This window comes from Myripristis murdjan, chromosome 7 (genome assembly GCF_902150065.1).
Source record: "Myripristis murdjan chromosome 7, fMyrMur1.1, whole genome shotgun sequence".
NCBI classification, from domain to species: domain Eukaryota; kingdom Metazoa; phylum Chordata; class Actinopteri; order Holocentriformes; family Holocentridae; genus Myripristis; species Myripristis murdjan.
The window spans coordinates 16156364-16173744 of NC_043986.1; the positions used below are offsets into that span (position 1 = coordinate 16156364).

General features: G+C 43.4%; 1 protein-coding gene across 1 annotated transcript in view; it reads right to left on the reverse strand.

The window, feature by feature from the left end:
- Positions 1-17381, reverse strand: part of LOC115361633 (ERC protein 2-like) — a 159653-nt gene that overhangs the window by 73068 nt on the left and 69204 nt on the right. The window contains exons 13-15 of the mRNA XM_030055142.1: positions 14422-14515; positions 9879-10031; positions 4765-4925 (exon numbers count right to left, since the gene is read on the reverse strand). Of these exons, the coding sequence (XP_029911002.1) occupies positions 4765-4925; positions 9879-10031; positions 14422-14515 (408 nt within the window). The remainder of the gene's footprint in view (positions 1-4764; positions 4926-9878; positions 10032-14421; positions 14516-17381) is intronic.

The following is a 17381-nucleotide window of genomic DNA, read 5'->3' on the forward strand; positions in this document are numbered from 1 at the left end:
TAGGGGTTAGAGGTTAGTGGTTATTAGTTTTCCACTGCGGAGACTAGCTCATCTGCTCTCTGTCTGGAGTTAATGATCTGGGAAAAGGAGTAAGCATGAAATATGTTATATTTCAAGCATTTGTGACAATATAAGATGCAACTCTACATATGACCTGGTTCCCTTCAGCTGGTCTTGTTGACAAATGCCACATTACAGCAGAGAGAGAAACTTGGCATGCGTGTCCTGTTTGTGTGCATGTGTGCATGTGTGCAGGAGACAGCGCCCAGACAGGAGAGGTGTTCACGACTGTGAACAGAAAAATGTCTTGCCATACTACAGCGGACAGTTTCAGTGGACGTGAAATCATTTGGCTTCCCTTTGCTCTCATCTGTTCTCCTCCCTTTACACTTTCCTCCACTTCTCTCTCTGTCTCTCCAGCCCTTTTCTGCTAATTAGACTTTACTCCCTCCACCCATCCCTCCTCCATCTATCCCTCCCTCCCTTCTTCCACTCCTCCCTGCATCAATCCGTCCTCCCTTCCTTCATCCATCACTTCCTCCCTCCATCCATGTATTTTTCCATCACTCACCACTTACTCCCAATACGCTCTGCTACTACTTTCTCTGTCTATTGTCTAAAGGACTGTGCACACAGACGACATGCTTGCCTGAAAAAAAAAAAAAAAGAGACATGACGCTATCTGTAGCTGGGATGGTGTCATTTCAAAGTGAGGAGAAAAACAGCACGTTTCACAGTTGCTATGACAACATGTGACATTGCAGTCAAATTAGATTATGATAGGTATTTTATGGAAACTTTTTTTAAAATCTAAAATCATAAAGTTCTGGATGATGAGGCACCTCTTTGATTAAACAATCCTCTGACATTTTTGGCCATTTTAAAATCAATATTTGCCCCACTCCCTCTGTTTTGAGATTGGTCCCTTGTTCTAAAAGTGGCGGTGATGAGCATTACATCTTGGGAAAAGTTGAACAGAGTTCAACTTTGGATGGTGTTCAAGAACAGCGAGACACTGGCTGCATTCTGTCAGAGAAAAACGTCAGTACCAGTGCTGTGTTTTAAAACAGTGAGACGCAACACAATGTAAAAAGACATTTATCTGGACATCTATGGACATTTATCATGTTTGCATTGGGACACAATCAAAAAAACAGCATGCTGACAATCTGGCACAGTGTCTGTGTGCATGGCCCCAAATAAAACAATTCTGCCTTGACATTTTTCCTTCCATTTCTCAGATCTTCCCCTTTCCCCTATAGCTATCCTCTCAATTTCCACCTTTTCCACCCTACATCTCTTTTTGCGTCTCTCTCACTGCCACTATCTTCTCTCTGCCCTATCATCGTTTTCCATCTCTAAAATGTAAACAGAGATAATATCAGCTACATTCCCAGTGTCTACAGCGGGATCAGGTTCAGTAAGCCACCGTGGTGTTGTGGCATGTATATTATCCCATTCAGACTATGGAAACATCTCAATGACTAGCTATTCAAAATGTCCAAACACATAATTTCTCTATTGTGCACCTACACCCCGTGACCCTAGACTTAATAATGACTAGCTCCTCTGGAGGCCTTCTGCGTGTGTGTGTGTGTGTGTGTGTGTGTGTGTGTGAATACTGTACAGTATGGTGGAAACTCAATCTGGTGTGTGGTGATAGAGCAGACCTGCACAGCTCCTTATACATCAAACATTCTGCTCCCTATCTAAAAAAGGCAAATATGAAAACAGTTTCACACACACACACACACACACACACACACACACACACAAAACACAATAATCGTAAGGAAACCTAGCGTACAGCGAGAGGATATTGAAAATGATTTTTTCCCCTCTTGTCTCTTTCATTAACAGTGCTGAAAAGCCAAGAGTCTGTTCTCTCTCCCCCTCTCACTCACACACACACACACACACACACACACACACACACACATGCACACACAGTCACACGCACACAGCTCCCCAGTTCACTGGGGAACGTGCTTCACATGGTTTCCTTCAGCTGGTCTTCTTGACAAATGCCACATTACAGTAGAGAGGGAGAAACTTGGCGTGCAGTCAAACTTCTCTCATGATTTCTAAGATTTGAAATACTTCAGTTTGTGTAGCCCTCACCCCCTCTATTCCATCCTACTCTTTCTCTCTCTCTCCCCTTCTCTCATTCTGCCTCATTTTTTCTTGTTCCCACTCTAACTTGCTTCCTCTCTCTCTTTCTCTCTCTCTCTCTCTCTCTCTCTCTCCTTACCTCTCTTTCTCTGCCCTATCTTTCCTGTTTAGTTTTTCCTGCGCTAACTTGGTCCAGAGCTGAGCTGTGGGAATACGGCCCCTATAAGCAGAAAACCAAAGTTTGTGTAAGTATGTGCATGTCTGCAGACGTGAGTGATTATATGTTAGTTTCGGTGAGGGTGTGTGTGTGCATTCTGTGCAAGTATCTCTGTGGCTTTTTTCAGATGTATAAGTCAGTCTCACGCAGCTTCATTGCCCCTTGCAATTCAACAGTCCTTTAATCCTCATCATCACTGACCCCAAACCACTGCCTTTGACCTCTTTAATACACACACAGGATCCGATGCACAAAAGACCACACACTCTCATGCCCCCTATGCCCCCTCCATTAGCTCTTCTAGTATTGTATTCAGTCAAAGTCTTGAACACAAAAGTAAAGAATCCAATCCACTTTGTAGCTGTTTATGCCAACCAACCATCACACTAACCCTTTTTCTCATACATCCTTCTAATGATAACATGATAACGACTGATGCCTAGTGCCAGTAAGACACAAAATTATCATTCACATGCCGGCTCCATGAGGATGGTCATAATTTCATGTACATACCTAAAAGCACAGACTGTGTCTGTATCATATGTAACGCATTTCCTCCACTAAACATTCTCAGTCATGTTTGGATGGTGGAAATTGGAACAGACAGGAAGATGGTTTGTATAACACACACACACACACATGAGCACTGGCACTCCCTCTGTCTTCAACACACATACACACACACACAGGCGTGCACATGGACACATCACACATTCTTAGAGTTAGTATGATCAGAGGGGTTTGTGAGGCGTAATGGCTTTTAAAAGTAGTGTTTTCAATACATATGCGCCAGCTTTCTCTTTTGTGCTGTATTGAGTGGCTGACATTAAAGGCATTTCTCTGCGGCACATGACAACCAGATATGCGCTCCATGCTCCTTCAATCAGAGCGCTCAAAGCAAACACACATGCAGCTCCTCTGACAGATCACTGAACTCACTCGCACATTCATACATACCCACTGACACACACTCACACATGGAAATGCATCCAGTCCTGCACACATGTATTTTTTATTCGTTTCCTCCATCTCTGACACTCTCTCTCTCTTTCTCTCTCTCTCTCTCTCCCTCTCTCTCACACACACACACACACTCACACAGATGGAAATGCAACCACTCACACACACTGTCTGAACTCTGGCAGACCTGCTGTCCAAGCTGCTTCTCTGCACTCCACCTGCCCTCAATAACTGTAACTATTCACAGGGCAGCCGTATGACTATGATTGCTCCTGCTTTAAAACACACCTCAACAATGATGTCTATATAACGGAGAAGAACGTGCGCACAGGTGAGCGGGCACATACACAAAGAGAACGTAGAGAAGTACATGAGCATAAGTAACAACATACAGTACATATGGATTTCTGTTATAGCAACAGAACTGCTGTAATGCAAGTGCAGTGATGTTTGCACATTATTGAGTTAGCTACCCTCAGGTCTTCTGTTGACCAGACAAAAAGGGGCCAAGAATCTATATTATATACAGTTAAATGTGACGTTTTATTCGGTGCTGCATGTACAGATTGTACTGCTGTTTAAAGAGCCATGGAAATAATTAGGTAGGTACGTATGCAGATAGATTACATAGAAATAGTCATCCTTACTCATGAAATACTCATGAAATAGTCATCCTTACAATATAGTCACAATATGGATATCACGGTAGTCACTCAAACATATTGTGATATTTGATTTTGTCTTTATCACACAGCCCGAACACACACACATACACACATAGACAGATGCACATACTGTAGATGTACAATAGGGGTGCAGCAATGAATCACTAATGCAATATATTGCAATACGTCCTCTTGTCATCTATCACAATACACTTGTGCCAATTACAGTACTGATATCTGAGATATTACCTTAATTTGCACAGATGCACATTTGAGTTCCGGTGAGGAGTATTTCTTTCCTGTCTTTAGGAATTTGAACCGCAACTGTTCATGTCCATGTTGCAGTCGGGGTGCATGTTAAAACACTGAAAAACATGTCTGATTCCTGCTTACTGGAAAATTTGTTTGCCTTTTCCAGGATATGTTTTCTTCTTCAGCTACAAATATTGTAATATTGTGCTGACCGTCTGTCAGCACAATATGCATATCGCAGAATCACCTGTATTGTGATACCATCGCCAGTTACACAGTGATTCTCACCCCTAATGCACTCTGAGTCAGTTCTGTGCCATGGAGGAGTATGTTTTTTTTTTTTTTTTTTTTTTTTTTTAATTACTGACTAGTCCCTACGAAAAGAAGTAGGGACTAATCACTAAAATCAGCCACTGTACTGTTTGGTTGGAATGAAAACCTGCAGACTCTTTCATGGCACAGCACTCAAAGCCGCTGGCTCACAGGGAACCTTGGATATGGAGATATAAGTAGATATTAATATTTATGTATGGTTGGGTGGCCATGAATGAGACTGACTTCATCTCCAGTATCTCCTCCAGCTGCTTGCGTCTCTCTTGGCGCAGACTGTTCAGGCGTCCATCTCGCTCATGTAGAGACTGCTGGGTAGAGCACAAACGCAGCTTAGTGGCGTCCAGTTCCTGGCGCGTCTTCTCCAAGGCTCCCATCAGCTCCTCCAGCTATTCATGAACACACACACACACACACACACACACACACTAGTCAATAACATGTACATGTACTCACACATACTAACAAGTGAACACATAGATACACATGCACTTTTACACATGTGACAGAAACGCACATACACAGGACTGCCTGAAAGAAGAGACAATGTGTCTCATTGAGACCTTTCTGGTAAAATAAAGGATAAATACATTTTAAAAAAACCACATGCACATACACATATACGTGCATATTTATTGCAGAATAGCATTCTGATGCAGCCTTCTATAAGTGTGGTACTCTATCAAAGGAAGCATTTTCTAAAGTAAATACTATTTTAATTAAATTCTATTTTACACTATATGAAATTAAATTTATGAAATGCATTTTACACTTATGTAGACGCACACATGTTGTGTGTTGTGTTGTGTGTGTGTATGCTCCTCCGTTGTTATTCTGGCATACTGAGTTTCCCCCTGGATTGAGGCAAAATAGCGGTATCGATGTGAAAATAAATGCTAAGAGGTGAAATTACCCAGGGCCAGAGTTTAGTGGAGTGAGATGGCCACTGACCCTAACACTGGAAATGAAGGTCGATCATCTTTTCTTCTCTTTGTTAACCTCTCTAGACAAGTGTGGTTCTATTTCACAGGTGAGAAAGATGTTGAACCTCTCAACTACATCTCCTCTATACACTTGGCCTCCAGGCATGCAGACCTGCATGTCCAACCTGAGTGTCTGACAGACAGGATGTGACCTCTGGGTATCATTATCCAAAGACAGGAAGTGTCTAATTGTCTAAGAACAAGTGCTGCACAATAGGATGCAGTCCTGAGCAGGCTTGTTCCTATGAGGCAAATAGAGGACCATGAGAAGATTCATTTATCTTTGTTCAAGTCTGACGATTTGCAGATGATCAAATAAAGGCCTCTGGAGTGATTAATCTAAAAAAAAACAAAGAGAGAGGGAGAAAGTAGAAAAGCTAAAAGAGAGAGAGAGAGAGAGAGAGAGAGAGAGAGAGAGAGAGAGGGAGAGAGTATTAGGGGAAAGCACTCCATGGGGTCACACATGAAAAAAGGAACGGGCCTCTTTTATGAAGAGACCAAATCGTTCACACATTTTCAGGACACCCTCCATCTCCGCCGTCTCTCTAGGTGTGTTCCGCAGATGTCAGATAATATGCTCACTCACTCTTCATGAATATCACATATGGAGAACGAGAGTGAGAGAAGAAAGGGAGACCAAAAAGACAGAGAAATTCAAAATTGTACAAAGGAGTGATAACTCTTTTGAGGTAACTTCCTGGAAATGTAAGGAGACTTTAAAAACTTTGACTTTAAGAAGCCCTGAGAAGCTGGAACTGAACAGCTTTTATTTTTCCCTTGATGTCACAGTTGAATTTATTTATTTACTATTTTATTTATTTGTTCATTCATGTTTTGGGAAATCTACACAGCTTTGCAAGGCCACAGGTGTAATTTACTCGATCTAGATACCGATTTTTATAGAGGTAGCTGAAACATCCTAAGCTTAGATTAAGGTAGATTTTCTTGCAGGTATTCTTGATTGAAAACAAAACAAAACAAAAGAATGCAAAACAAAGCAAACAACAGATTTATGCTGTGATTTGAGATTACTGAAACGAATCCACTCTATTAGGGTGTGCTAATGCACTGATTTTGGCCTGTGGTTTAAAGTCCATTTAAGAACGTCACATACCCGAGTGCCTGCCAGTTGTCTGAAGGTTTGACATGCAGTGATTGTTTATTTACTCAGCTGTCCAGTGTGCTGACAATAACATTTTTGTTGCCACTGGCTGACAAATTCTGCTCCATCTAAGTGGTTTCCCCCTGCCTTGGCACTACAATATGAGCAGAGCACTGGGCGACCCAAGGGCAAGTGGAGGAGCAAGCTGAAGAAGATAAACATGTTCTAACCTGACATGATGAAATGGTGGTGAAATGTTCTTTGTATGTAAAATATACTCTTTTTTTTAAAAAAAAAAAAAACCTTGGCTGTCTGTTAAATCCCAAAAGGTAACAAAATTACAAAACTGAAGAGAAGATTTTCAGTTATCCCTGGCTGTAGAGCCGTTGATCTTGACAGTAATACACCTAATGTAACCTGAAGTCCAACAACTGTCCAACATCATCTTCCAGGCCTCAAAGCCACCATTTTCGGCTAAAGCCAAGGGTCACATACGCACACACAACTCCATTTACACCCACCGCATGTCTATCAATCCGCCCCCCCTGTCTCCCATTACCACCCAGGCTAGCCCTCACTTCACAATCACATCATTAATAAGGAATACAATGCATTTTAGTGAAATTAAGGGCCTAATCAGCTTAGTGGTGAGCCTGTGCGTGCTAATTTAGCTCAACTTCAAGGCAAAGCCCCCCAGCCAGGCTAAGGCTCACTAAGACTGGCCCAAAGCCCCTTTAGTTGCTAAGCTGATTGGGGGCTCAGAGGTAAAGGCCAAATCCCTCTTGTCCATTCGCGTCGGTGTTGCTGGTTCAAAGGCCTGGTTCAAACACCACAGAGCAAGAGCGAGAGAGAGAGAGGAAAAGAAGGGGACAGGGAGGGAGAGGGCAGACAAGAGTAATTGGGGGAGACAACTTAAGAAGGCAGATGAGAACAGGAATGAGGGCTGGGACAGTGAATGGGTCCTAGAAATGACAGCGGTAGTGCACAGGAAAAGGCCAAAGATAGATGGAGAGAAGCAGAGATGGGGTGAAAGACGAGAGAGGAGAGGGAAAGGTGGAGTGGGGGTGTGAAGAACAGCAACCTGGGGCATTACCCATGCTCCATTTCAGCAGGTCAGGCTGATGGGAGACTTTCAGCGCATTACACATCATGAGACTGATTACTCTGGGACAGAAGGGAGAAGAAAGGAGAGAATCAAGGAAAGAGGAGGGGGGGAAAATGTGAGAATATGAGTCTGGCAGCGTGCTCTGAATCGGTGCCAGGGTCAGGTGATGTTTCAGGAGGAGCTGTCCCTCACTCTGCCCCCCCCCCCACTCTCGCCTCCCTCCCTCCCACCCCAACCCCTCCCTTTTCCATTGGCATTCGATGCAAGATTACTGCATTCGGCTGATGACTGTGTGGCTGCATTTTAATGGCATGTTGACTTACTGCCTCCTTATGTGGTGACGCCATGTTGGCTCACTCCATGAGTTCAATGTGTTGACAGCACCTAGCAGTGAGCATCGTGGGGATCGAGCGGCTTGAGCGCCGGGCGAAGAGGGTGTCTTTCGTTGTGTCGACAGTGTGACTGCGACTCCATTCTAGCTCAATATGTGTCAAGTCCAGTCGCCAGTGTGGCTGTATGCTGCCTCAGTATGTTTTCTCTGCGTAGGGTCTGCGCCGGCTTGTAAGGAAAGCATTTTGACTGTGACTCCTGAGGTCAGTGTCAGCTTGTCGAGTGTTAACATGTCACAAGTTAGGAAAGGACTAACCCTAACTCCGATTCTTTGGTCAGTCTCAGGTAGAAATGGCTCAAAGCTGAATCGTCGATTGTATTCGTGCACAAAAGTCACACAAATGCGAGCGTTCTGCCCCGTTATGGATTATAATAATGTTTGATAAACACTGGATTCATGCCGACTATTAGTCAAGCATGTAAAATACACAGAGTGTAAGAAGGAGGAGCAGATTAGAAAAACAAACCGCAGTTAGCACTGGCTCCCAGCGAACACGCTCTCTCTATGCCAGTTTCCGAATATGTTGCTTTCAGCTTTAGTATTTCAACTTGAATCTTCTGTCTCTCTTGTCTGCTGTCCTGCTGCACTCATCTCCTCCTCTTATCTGTTCACTTCTCATCCATCAGGCTTTGTCTGAGTTGAGTAGGTACTAGTGGAAAAGCGCCATTTATGTGTGCATATGCGCTTGGCTGAGTGAAAGCCAAGGTAGAAACAGACTCAGAAAGAGAGAGAGAGAGAGAGAGAGAGAGAGAGAGAGCATGTGTGTTTGAAGCAAAACAGCCCCGATTCTGCCTCAAAATGTTCGTTCTCATTTTAACCACCGATTGCTCTCATATTACTTGTGGCAGTCATAAGTAATGCAAGGTCATTCTCATTCAAATGCACACTCACACCAGAAGGAAACACACTCCCTTGCTCTGTTTCTTTTTCCCACCACAGACACACCTACACACACTGACACACACTCACACATATACAAACACACACAGAGACACACAGACACAGAGACACACACACACAGAGACACACACACATATATACACGCATTTGGACTAAGGCAGATCGGCAGGCAGTCAGAAGACAGATCGAGAGAAAGAAGGACAGAGTTAAAGGTAAGGTTACACTGTCTGAACTGTTTCCCTGTGGAAACAGGATCCAGGAGAAGGCAGTCTGTACTCCGTGCCTCATCACTGCAACCTTGAAGTCAGTTACAGCTTGGTCCACAGTTATAATGAATTCTGATTAGACGTACACACTCGCAAACACACACACAGCAAAAATGCACACAGCCCCGCAATATGTTAAACATGTGCACACATTCTGCGAGAGGTGGAGCATGCAACAGCGAACTGAAAGAGAAGTAGAAATGAAAGGAAAATTCAGTTTCAGTTTAGTATTTCGGTCTGGAGGGAGAGCGAAAACTGTATGTTTAGATAATGCTAATAACTGTATTATAAAGACAAGACAATCAGAGAGAGGCAGAAAAGGTAATTATCCATTTTGTCATTATACATGCCGGTTAAAGGGCTACTGCCTGCCTGCAGTTACATCCTCAACCACATGGAGGTGCAGTTCAGTTATTCACGTTTTCTCTTGCTGTTTTAGTGCAAGACCTGAATGAGCTGATAGCAGCAAGAGTGACTGGCGATATTTAAGATGAAACAGGTTGCCTATGCAAGGACGAATTGCGTGTGTGTGTTTGTGTGTGACCGCACACTGAGTCTGTCTGTCAGCGTGTGTGTGTGCGACAAAATGTTCGACCTGTCTCTGAGCCTGAGCGCGGGCGGCCTCCTCCTGCGCCCAGAGTGCCTCCCTGTGTGCAGAGGTGTTCATGCTCTCCTTCAGCGCTTTCTCCAGCTCCCTGATTCGTTCTGCCGTCTCCCGCATTGCATCCTGGGAAGCTGAAGAAGGATGCTGAGGGGTGATAGGAGTTTAAGGAGGAGGGGGACAGGAGATGGAGGCAAAGTGATAAAAAGCAAGGGGAAGAGTGTCCATCTTTGAGTGCATTTTGATTTAAAAAAAAAAAAAAATACAGCACTGGAAAAACACTGTCAGACATAATTTGCTGGAAGGGATAATTGTTATATTAATAATTTTTTATCCACTGGCTCTGAAGAATCCAGTAAGAGGAAGACTGGCAGAATTAAAAAGCTGTGGTCAGAGAAGACAACAGGCTTCTGTTAGAGGAGATGGAAACGATGCAAAGAAAGGAGAGTGGTAAGTGATAGTGAGTGTGTGTAAGTGACTTTGCCAACATCCATACTGGGTGTGCATTTGAGCGTGTGTGTGTGTGCGTGCGCATGCATGTGTGTACTGTGTATATAGTGTGCATGTTCACATGTACAGTGTGTGTGGCCGCTCTGACACCTACGGTGAGAGGGGGAAAAGGATCCCTCTCCACACTGGGTGATGGAGCTGTGAAAGAAAACATGGAACAGAAATAATAAACCATCAGATCCTCTCTCTCTCTCTTTTTATTTCTCTCCAACTCTTCCTCAGTCGACTCGCCTGCGAGTTCACACGTTCACACTTTTCCAGGAGCAGTGCAGAAGCCTTGGAGTCGCGGGGCCAAGGAAACATTTTAAAATACGTGTTCAATTACACTCCAAACGTTTGTAGTCGTATCTTTGTTGGAATGACAAGTTCAACATCCTTCTATTGGAGCACAGCTGACGGATGCATGAATAATATGGTGAAAGATGGTGGACAATCACGCTGCAGTTGTTTTGACATGTGTTGTGTTTGCAATATGATTCACAATTTTAATGGGGATGATCATTTTTGCACCATATTTTTTTAATTTTTCACTATTACAATGATGAGTTTTGCTAGGGTCTCAACCTAGGAAATAGTCTTCTCAAGTTTGAAGAATAGGCTATGACTTGTACGGCGTCTCTACAATCCTTAATCAATATTGGTATTTTGGCACACATTTTACCTATATATTGCACTTGGTCATATTGGGATTTTGATAATATTCAGATTAATTAAAACCCAGTAATCCAGCTAATCAAAAATGCACAGCCAGCAGTCAATAATTTGGATACTTTGCCCATACAACTGTGTGTATTACTATTAAAATCTCAGCTGTGGCTAATTCACAGGTGACTACAATAACAGCTGTGGGCTTATCCCTGAGGGTGAAAATAGTGCCAAGTCAGCGCCAGATCACAGGCGGATGCTTGTAGCTCGTCACGTCAGCACGACACAGCTGGAGGTGAGCGACAAACACACCCACACACACGTACAGAGGCAGGCTGTGTGCGTCAGCAGGCCAAAGCTGTAATTGGATGTGACAGATGGGCAGTAATTCAATGCACCAGCATCAACAAGCAGCGGTCTGACCCCGCCCCACTGAGACAGAAACACACACACACGCACACACACGCACCTACACACCCCACTGAGACAGGGGCTGCCACCGCTGGACCCCAGAGAGTGAAACCCAACCAGAGAGCGGTGTGAGTGTGTGTGTGTGTGTGTGTGTGTGTGTGTGTGTGTGTGTTTGTTATGTGGGTCAGTTAAGTAACGAGAGAAATTTGCCGTCTTTCAAGAATAAAAAGAAGGAAATCAAAGTCTGCAAAAAAAGACTGAGTACAGAGAGATAGACAGTGAAAGAGATCTAGAGACTTGGAGATCAAGAGAGAGAAAGAGAGAAAGGGGAGAGAAAAGGAAAGATAATTGCCGCTGCAGCACCAATCATCACCTCATACCCTAGGGAAGGCTCATTATGAAGTCTGGCCCCTTCTGGTTTGATGGTGGGATTATAATCACTAAAATAAACGAGCGGGGAGTGAGAGAATGCACATTTCCAGCAGCTCCACACCTCTGATCCCCTGCTTTACACACATACACACACACACACTTCTGTCAGCCATTCACTCACACTGCCTGACACAGGCAGACATCAATATCTTTCTTGGTCTCTGTCTCTGTCTGTTTTTGTCAAAAAGCTGTGTGTGCACTTTGAATGCAGAGCCACAGATTTGCTATTCTCTTTTAGCCAAATTTCAAAACTGTGGGAACTGTGTGACCTGTGAAAAAGGCCAAGATGCAAGAGGTACAGTATCTTCTTCAATTGTTACCAGAAAAAAAGAATGGGCTTCCACTTTCCCTCTGGCTCCAAAACACAGGGAGAGGACTGAGTGTTGATGATGTCTCTCAGAGTTACAGAGCAGGGGCAGATAGCGGAGGGATAAAAGGCCCGTGTGAAGGTTTGAAGTGATCGTTTCCGATGTGTGTTTTCTCTGTGTTTGTGAAGTGCAGCGTGGCGCGATGGAGACGATGGAGCGGAGAGATGCTATCGCTCTGTCCCACATAAACTGTGCTGGATGGATGGTGGGAGGGAGTGATGAAGGAAAGCCGTGTTTATTTGTGTTTACCCTCGGAGCATGCTGTGTTCCTGATGGACTACGAGATAAATACAGAGAGAGAGAGAGAGAGGGGGGAGAAAGAAAGTACAGCAAAGGCCACAAAACCTTACTGCTGAGCAAACATAAAACACTCACTGTATATTTTAAAATATCCCAACACAGTGTGTAAGTATATGTATGAATATGGTAAAAAATCATACTGCAACCATTTTGACATTGATATTGAGATTGCAATGATTCTCGATTCTAGTGAGAATGATCATTTTGCATTGTACACTAATATAAATTAATTAATATTAATGTTAATATTAATATTGAAAAAAGTAAAGTGACGACAATGTAATTTTTGCTGGAGTCTGTACCAAACCAACATGTTTTATTAGGTCTGGAGAATATACGGTTATATAACATATGACACGCCAGGGTATTTCTGCAGCACCAAATATTCTATTTATAATAGTATTTTGTCACACATTTTACCTTTCGCAGTTTGGATATTGCACTTGCCAATTTTGGGGTTTTGATAAAATTCAGATTAATTATTTGACCCAAGTGAAAACCCAGTAACCCCACTAATAACAAATGCACAGTCAATAATCAGTAATTGGGATTCTTCATCCAAACCTCTGTGTGTAATACTATTAAACCCTCAGCTATGACTACTTCACAGGTGACTCCAAAAACAGCTGTGATTTTGACATTTTTTTAATTTATTCTTTAGCCTCGGTCTACTCTAATGCCAGAGGATTAACAATGGTACAGTAATAGCATGGAATGCATGCCTCAAAACACAAATTAAACTACTTTGTGAAACCTTCCATTTTGTTCTCTTTCCCCCTGACATCTATCCTACTACTCCCTTCCATTTGTCCCCATATCCCCTTCTTTCTTGCTGGCATCCTCGTCATGCATCTTTCCAGGTTGCAGCAATATTAATGTGCACAAACTTCTACGGGGGAACTGTTTAGAAGAGGAAATAGGACGCTGGATGCTGCCTGCCAGTGCACGCATAAATATCGAAATGGTTTTGCAAAAAAAAGAAAAAAACACACTGGTCTGAAGGAGAGACCAAGGGCGAGAGAGAGAGAGGAAGAGAGAGAGAGGGAGAGGAATAAAGCCTCTTCTAGCTCTGGCTGGCAGCGAGTCACAGAGAGGTGTACTTGACTTCATGTATCCTGTGGGAATAGCCTGGCATGGCTGCACTTTGAGCATATTAACACCTCAACGTCGCTCCACAGGCACACTGAATGTACATATACACACGCACACACACACATAACCACATGCACACACTCAAGCAAAGAACTGAAATGCATGCTTATTTAAGACACAGATTCACTTAGAGAAGGCGTCCACCTAAGCAGGTAGATGCCGATACACATCACATCACTTTTGGATAATATATCAGAGGGGATTCATTCTCCATTGCCTGACTAGAGTCAGTTCTTTGCTATTCCCATCTGAGCCATTATGCCCTCCCCTGCCGGCTGGCGTATGGAGCTGATTTCTGCCGGACTAAATGCCTGTCTCTTCCACTTAGAGCCGACTCTGAGATGCACTGAGGAAAGGGAAGGGAGGAGAGAGGAGGGGGCACGGAGTGGAACAGGTCTCAGTCCAAGGAGAAGAATGATAAAGAGACAGAGAGAGAAGATGGAGAGAAAAAAATGGAGAGAGAGAGAAAAAAAAGAGAAACGGGGGGGAAAAAATGCCAAGGACCACAGCTGTTGTCTGTGGAATGGCTTGCTAGAAAGATGATGAGAAAAGAAAAGAGGAGGAGAAAGAAGTTGTTTGAGCCAATCTGCACTCTCCGGGATGAAGAGGCGATGAAGAGCTAAATTAGAGGCCAAGGAATGCACGCACACACACACACACACACACACACACACACACACACACACACACACAAGCACATAATACAGGCATACACAAACCTGTGATAGAGAGTGTGGATGTCCATCAGTCAGGCCATCTTTCCTCATCTCACCTGGCACCGTCTGCTTCTGGATGCTCGGAGACTTGATTTGCCTTCAGATAGAATGAGATGGAGAGACGGATGACAAGAGGAAGAGAGAGGCTCAATAAAGGAACACACAATAATAACATAACAATGGCCTATAATAGTGATTTGCAGTTGCACCCTCATAAACAAAATATGATCATGGTCAAATGTAGGTAAGTAAAAATTAATGCACCAACTCTCCAATATACAATAACACAAGTTTTGCTTTTCTAATATTCATTGTTGTGTTTACATGAATTCTTTATGAGGCTACAAGCAGTTTCTATGTGCAGTGCCTTTGGAGCGAAGAGTTCTCCTGTGAAGTAGTTAAAGAAGAATACTTCAAAAACTAGATGTGTTTTAGCACTTACCTTTAGCACTAAAAAGCTATTCCTATTCCTCACAGAGAATAAACGTTCCAAAAACTGTAGCCATTTCTGCCAGCATGGAGTTGATGGGCGACTTGGACAAAGAGCAACCAAAGGGATATGGAAACATCCATTTCAAATTCTCAAACAGCAGCATAATGTAGCTTATACCAGGGTCCGGGTGAATACTCTTTTCTGGTTGGCCAGCAGGTGTGCGTTCAAACTGTGTATTGCACACATAGTTAGGCTCAAATTTAATCACCGTTCTGAAGTCATCTGAAGTCATCTCCCAACATGTAACCGTGGTAACATTAAAAAAAAAAAAAAACACACAGCTGTCAAAGCTTACTTGTTATCAACTGCAGAAAGCACAGCTGAGTTATCGACTTGATAAACTGACTGGGAGGGAAAACACACCAGTGGAATATTTTATATTGATTCCTCCTCTTTCTTTTGAGTAGCTGTGCATTAAAAGGTTTTAGGCACTTTGCGGAGGCAACCACCCTCCACTTCACATCAGATGGTTCTTCGTCTCCACATTGTGCCTTAAAACACACACCTACTCTTCTCCTCTGTCCCTTACATCGTACAAACTACCAAACTGAAGACCCCCCTCGCTCTTCTTCATTGGCAAAGGGGTTCCCACTCACATCTCGACTTAGTGTATTGACTGAAGCATCAGTGAAGCCACTGGTGGTCAGTACACTAAGTCTAGCTTAAGTCATGACACTGACTGAAGCATCAGTTACTTGTCAAATGTATTTTTTTGGGATGCACCGAGAACTGAGAATAAAAATTTGTTCCATTCAAACAGAAATGGCTACAGTGTTTGGAACCTTTGTTCTCCATGAGGCATGAGATTGAAACTTCCTTTCAAGACAACTTGGGGTGAGTAAATGACACAAAATATAGTTTCAGGGTATAATATCCCTTTTAGTAAAATGTAACATGTTATCTTCTCTGTTGTTTGTTTAAAGAGTTCAAAAAAGGCGCATATATTGGAGTTGGGGTGTATCACACAGGGACATGGAAGAGCTTTGCACAGCAAAGCAGGCAAGTACAAAGACTGTGCCTGTATCTGCTCTTAGGAGCATGGCAGACGGGGGCAAGACAAGACTTGACAGATGGGGCTGAGACACTGCTGTGTAAATCTCTCAACGACAACACAGACATGGACACAAGCGCATGCACACATTCAAACACACACAACACGCACACTCAAAAATACATATACAGAGGAAAGGAGGAAGGCACACAGAAACGGGCATGTATACAAACCCACACACACAGACAAAAGAGATTTCTTAAATAAATATACGGACATAAGTGTATAGAAACCCACAGAAACAAATATACACACACATTAAATCTGCTGTCACCGCTATGTGCTGCAGAGGTGTTGATTATAAAGCTAACCCATTTATTAGCCAGATAGAATGGCTGTGTGTCGGCCTCCTCATAGTCATTTGCCTAACAGACCTGAGGACATGCCCGAGATCTCCTGCACACACACACACACACACACACACACACACACACACACACACACACACTCACAGGCACATAATAAAACAAAAATAGCCTTTGTGTCCTCAGAAATCTTTTTGTTTTGGTAAGAGGAGACAGTACATGAGAGGTATACCCAACATTTCTATCTGATGTTTTCCCTTGTTTAGACCACAAGCGTCGCGTCAGTGCCCGCTTGCGAGACGGCGGCGTTCACGAGAGACTGAAGCAACCGTCTATACCTGTTCCGTCCGTGCAAGCGCAACTCAAGCAGCCAGTCTCCCTGTGCAGTACAGAGTCTTCAAAGTCAGCCCAAACCTGTCAGAACCTGTCGGCTTCAGGTCGAATCGGGTCAGTCGCTGCCAGATGATAGTGAAGTGTGGCTAATTGAGCCTCCTGTGCCCGTAGCTCCCCTGTTTGGATCCGCTTGGCTAGAGGAGTTTCCCTGGTTAAGTTATGACAAGGCTAGAATGCACTGCAGCTTTTGTGCTCAAGCAGGCATGACACTTTTGCAATATTCATATTTCTATGTTATTTATTCTACTATTATTATTATGTATAAGACAGTGCAGAAGGCATCACAGACGATGGGAGGCAGGTGGGAGGCTATCTATTTCATATTTGGAGGTTTTGACTCCAAAACATTATATTTGGCTCCTAATAGGTCAGGTCTAGGAGATAATGGTTCCTAGGCCTGTCTGGAGCCTGGCCTACACCTCTGTGTGTGTGTGTGTGTGTGTGTGTGTTGACTGTGTGGAGCTTCATTCTGAGGTGCATCGACTGGAAACACACTTCACTTCAGAGGTTGCTTATGGCTTATCTTCTTGCTGTTGTAGTTCTGTTCAATTTCCTGGGTCTGTTAAAATACGTAACACCCTCCATTCCTATCTCTCTCTCTCTCAGCAACAGCTGGCCGTGCATTGAGTGTGTGTCCGTCTGTGATATGTGGAATGATGTGTACTGACCATGCATTAAGGCGCCATTCTAGAAAGTACTATTTTCTTTAAATATTGTATTA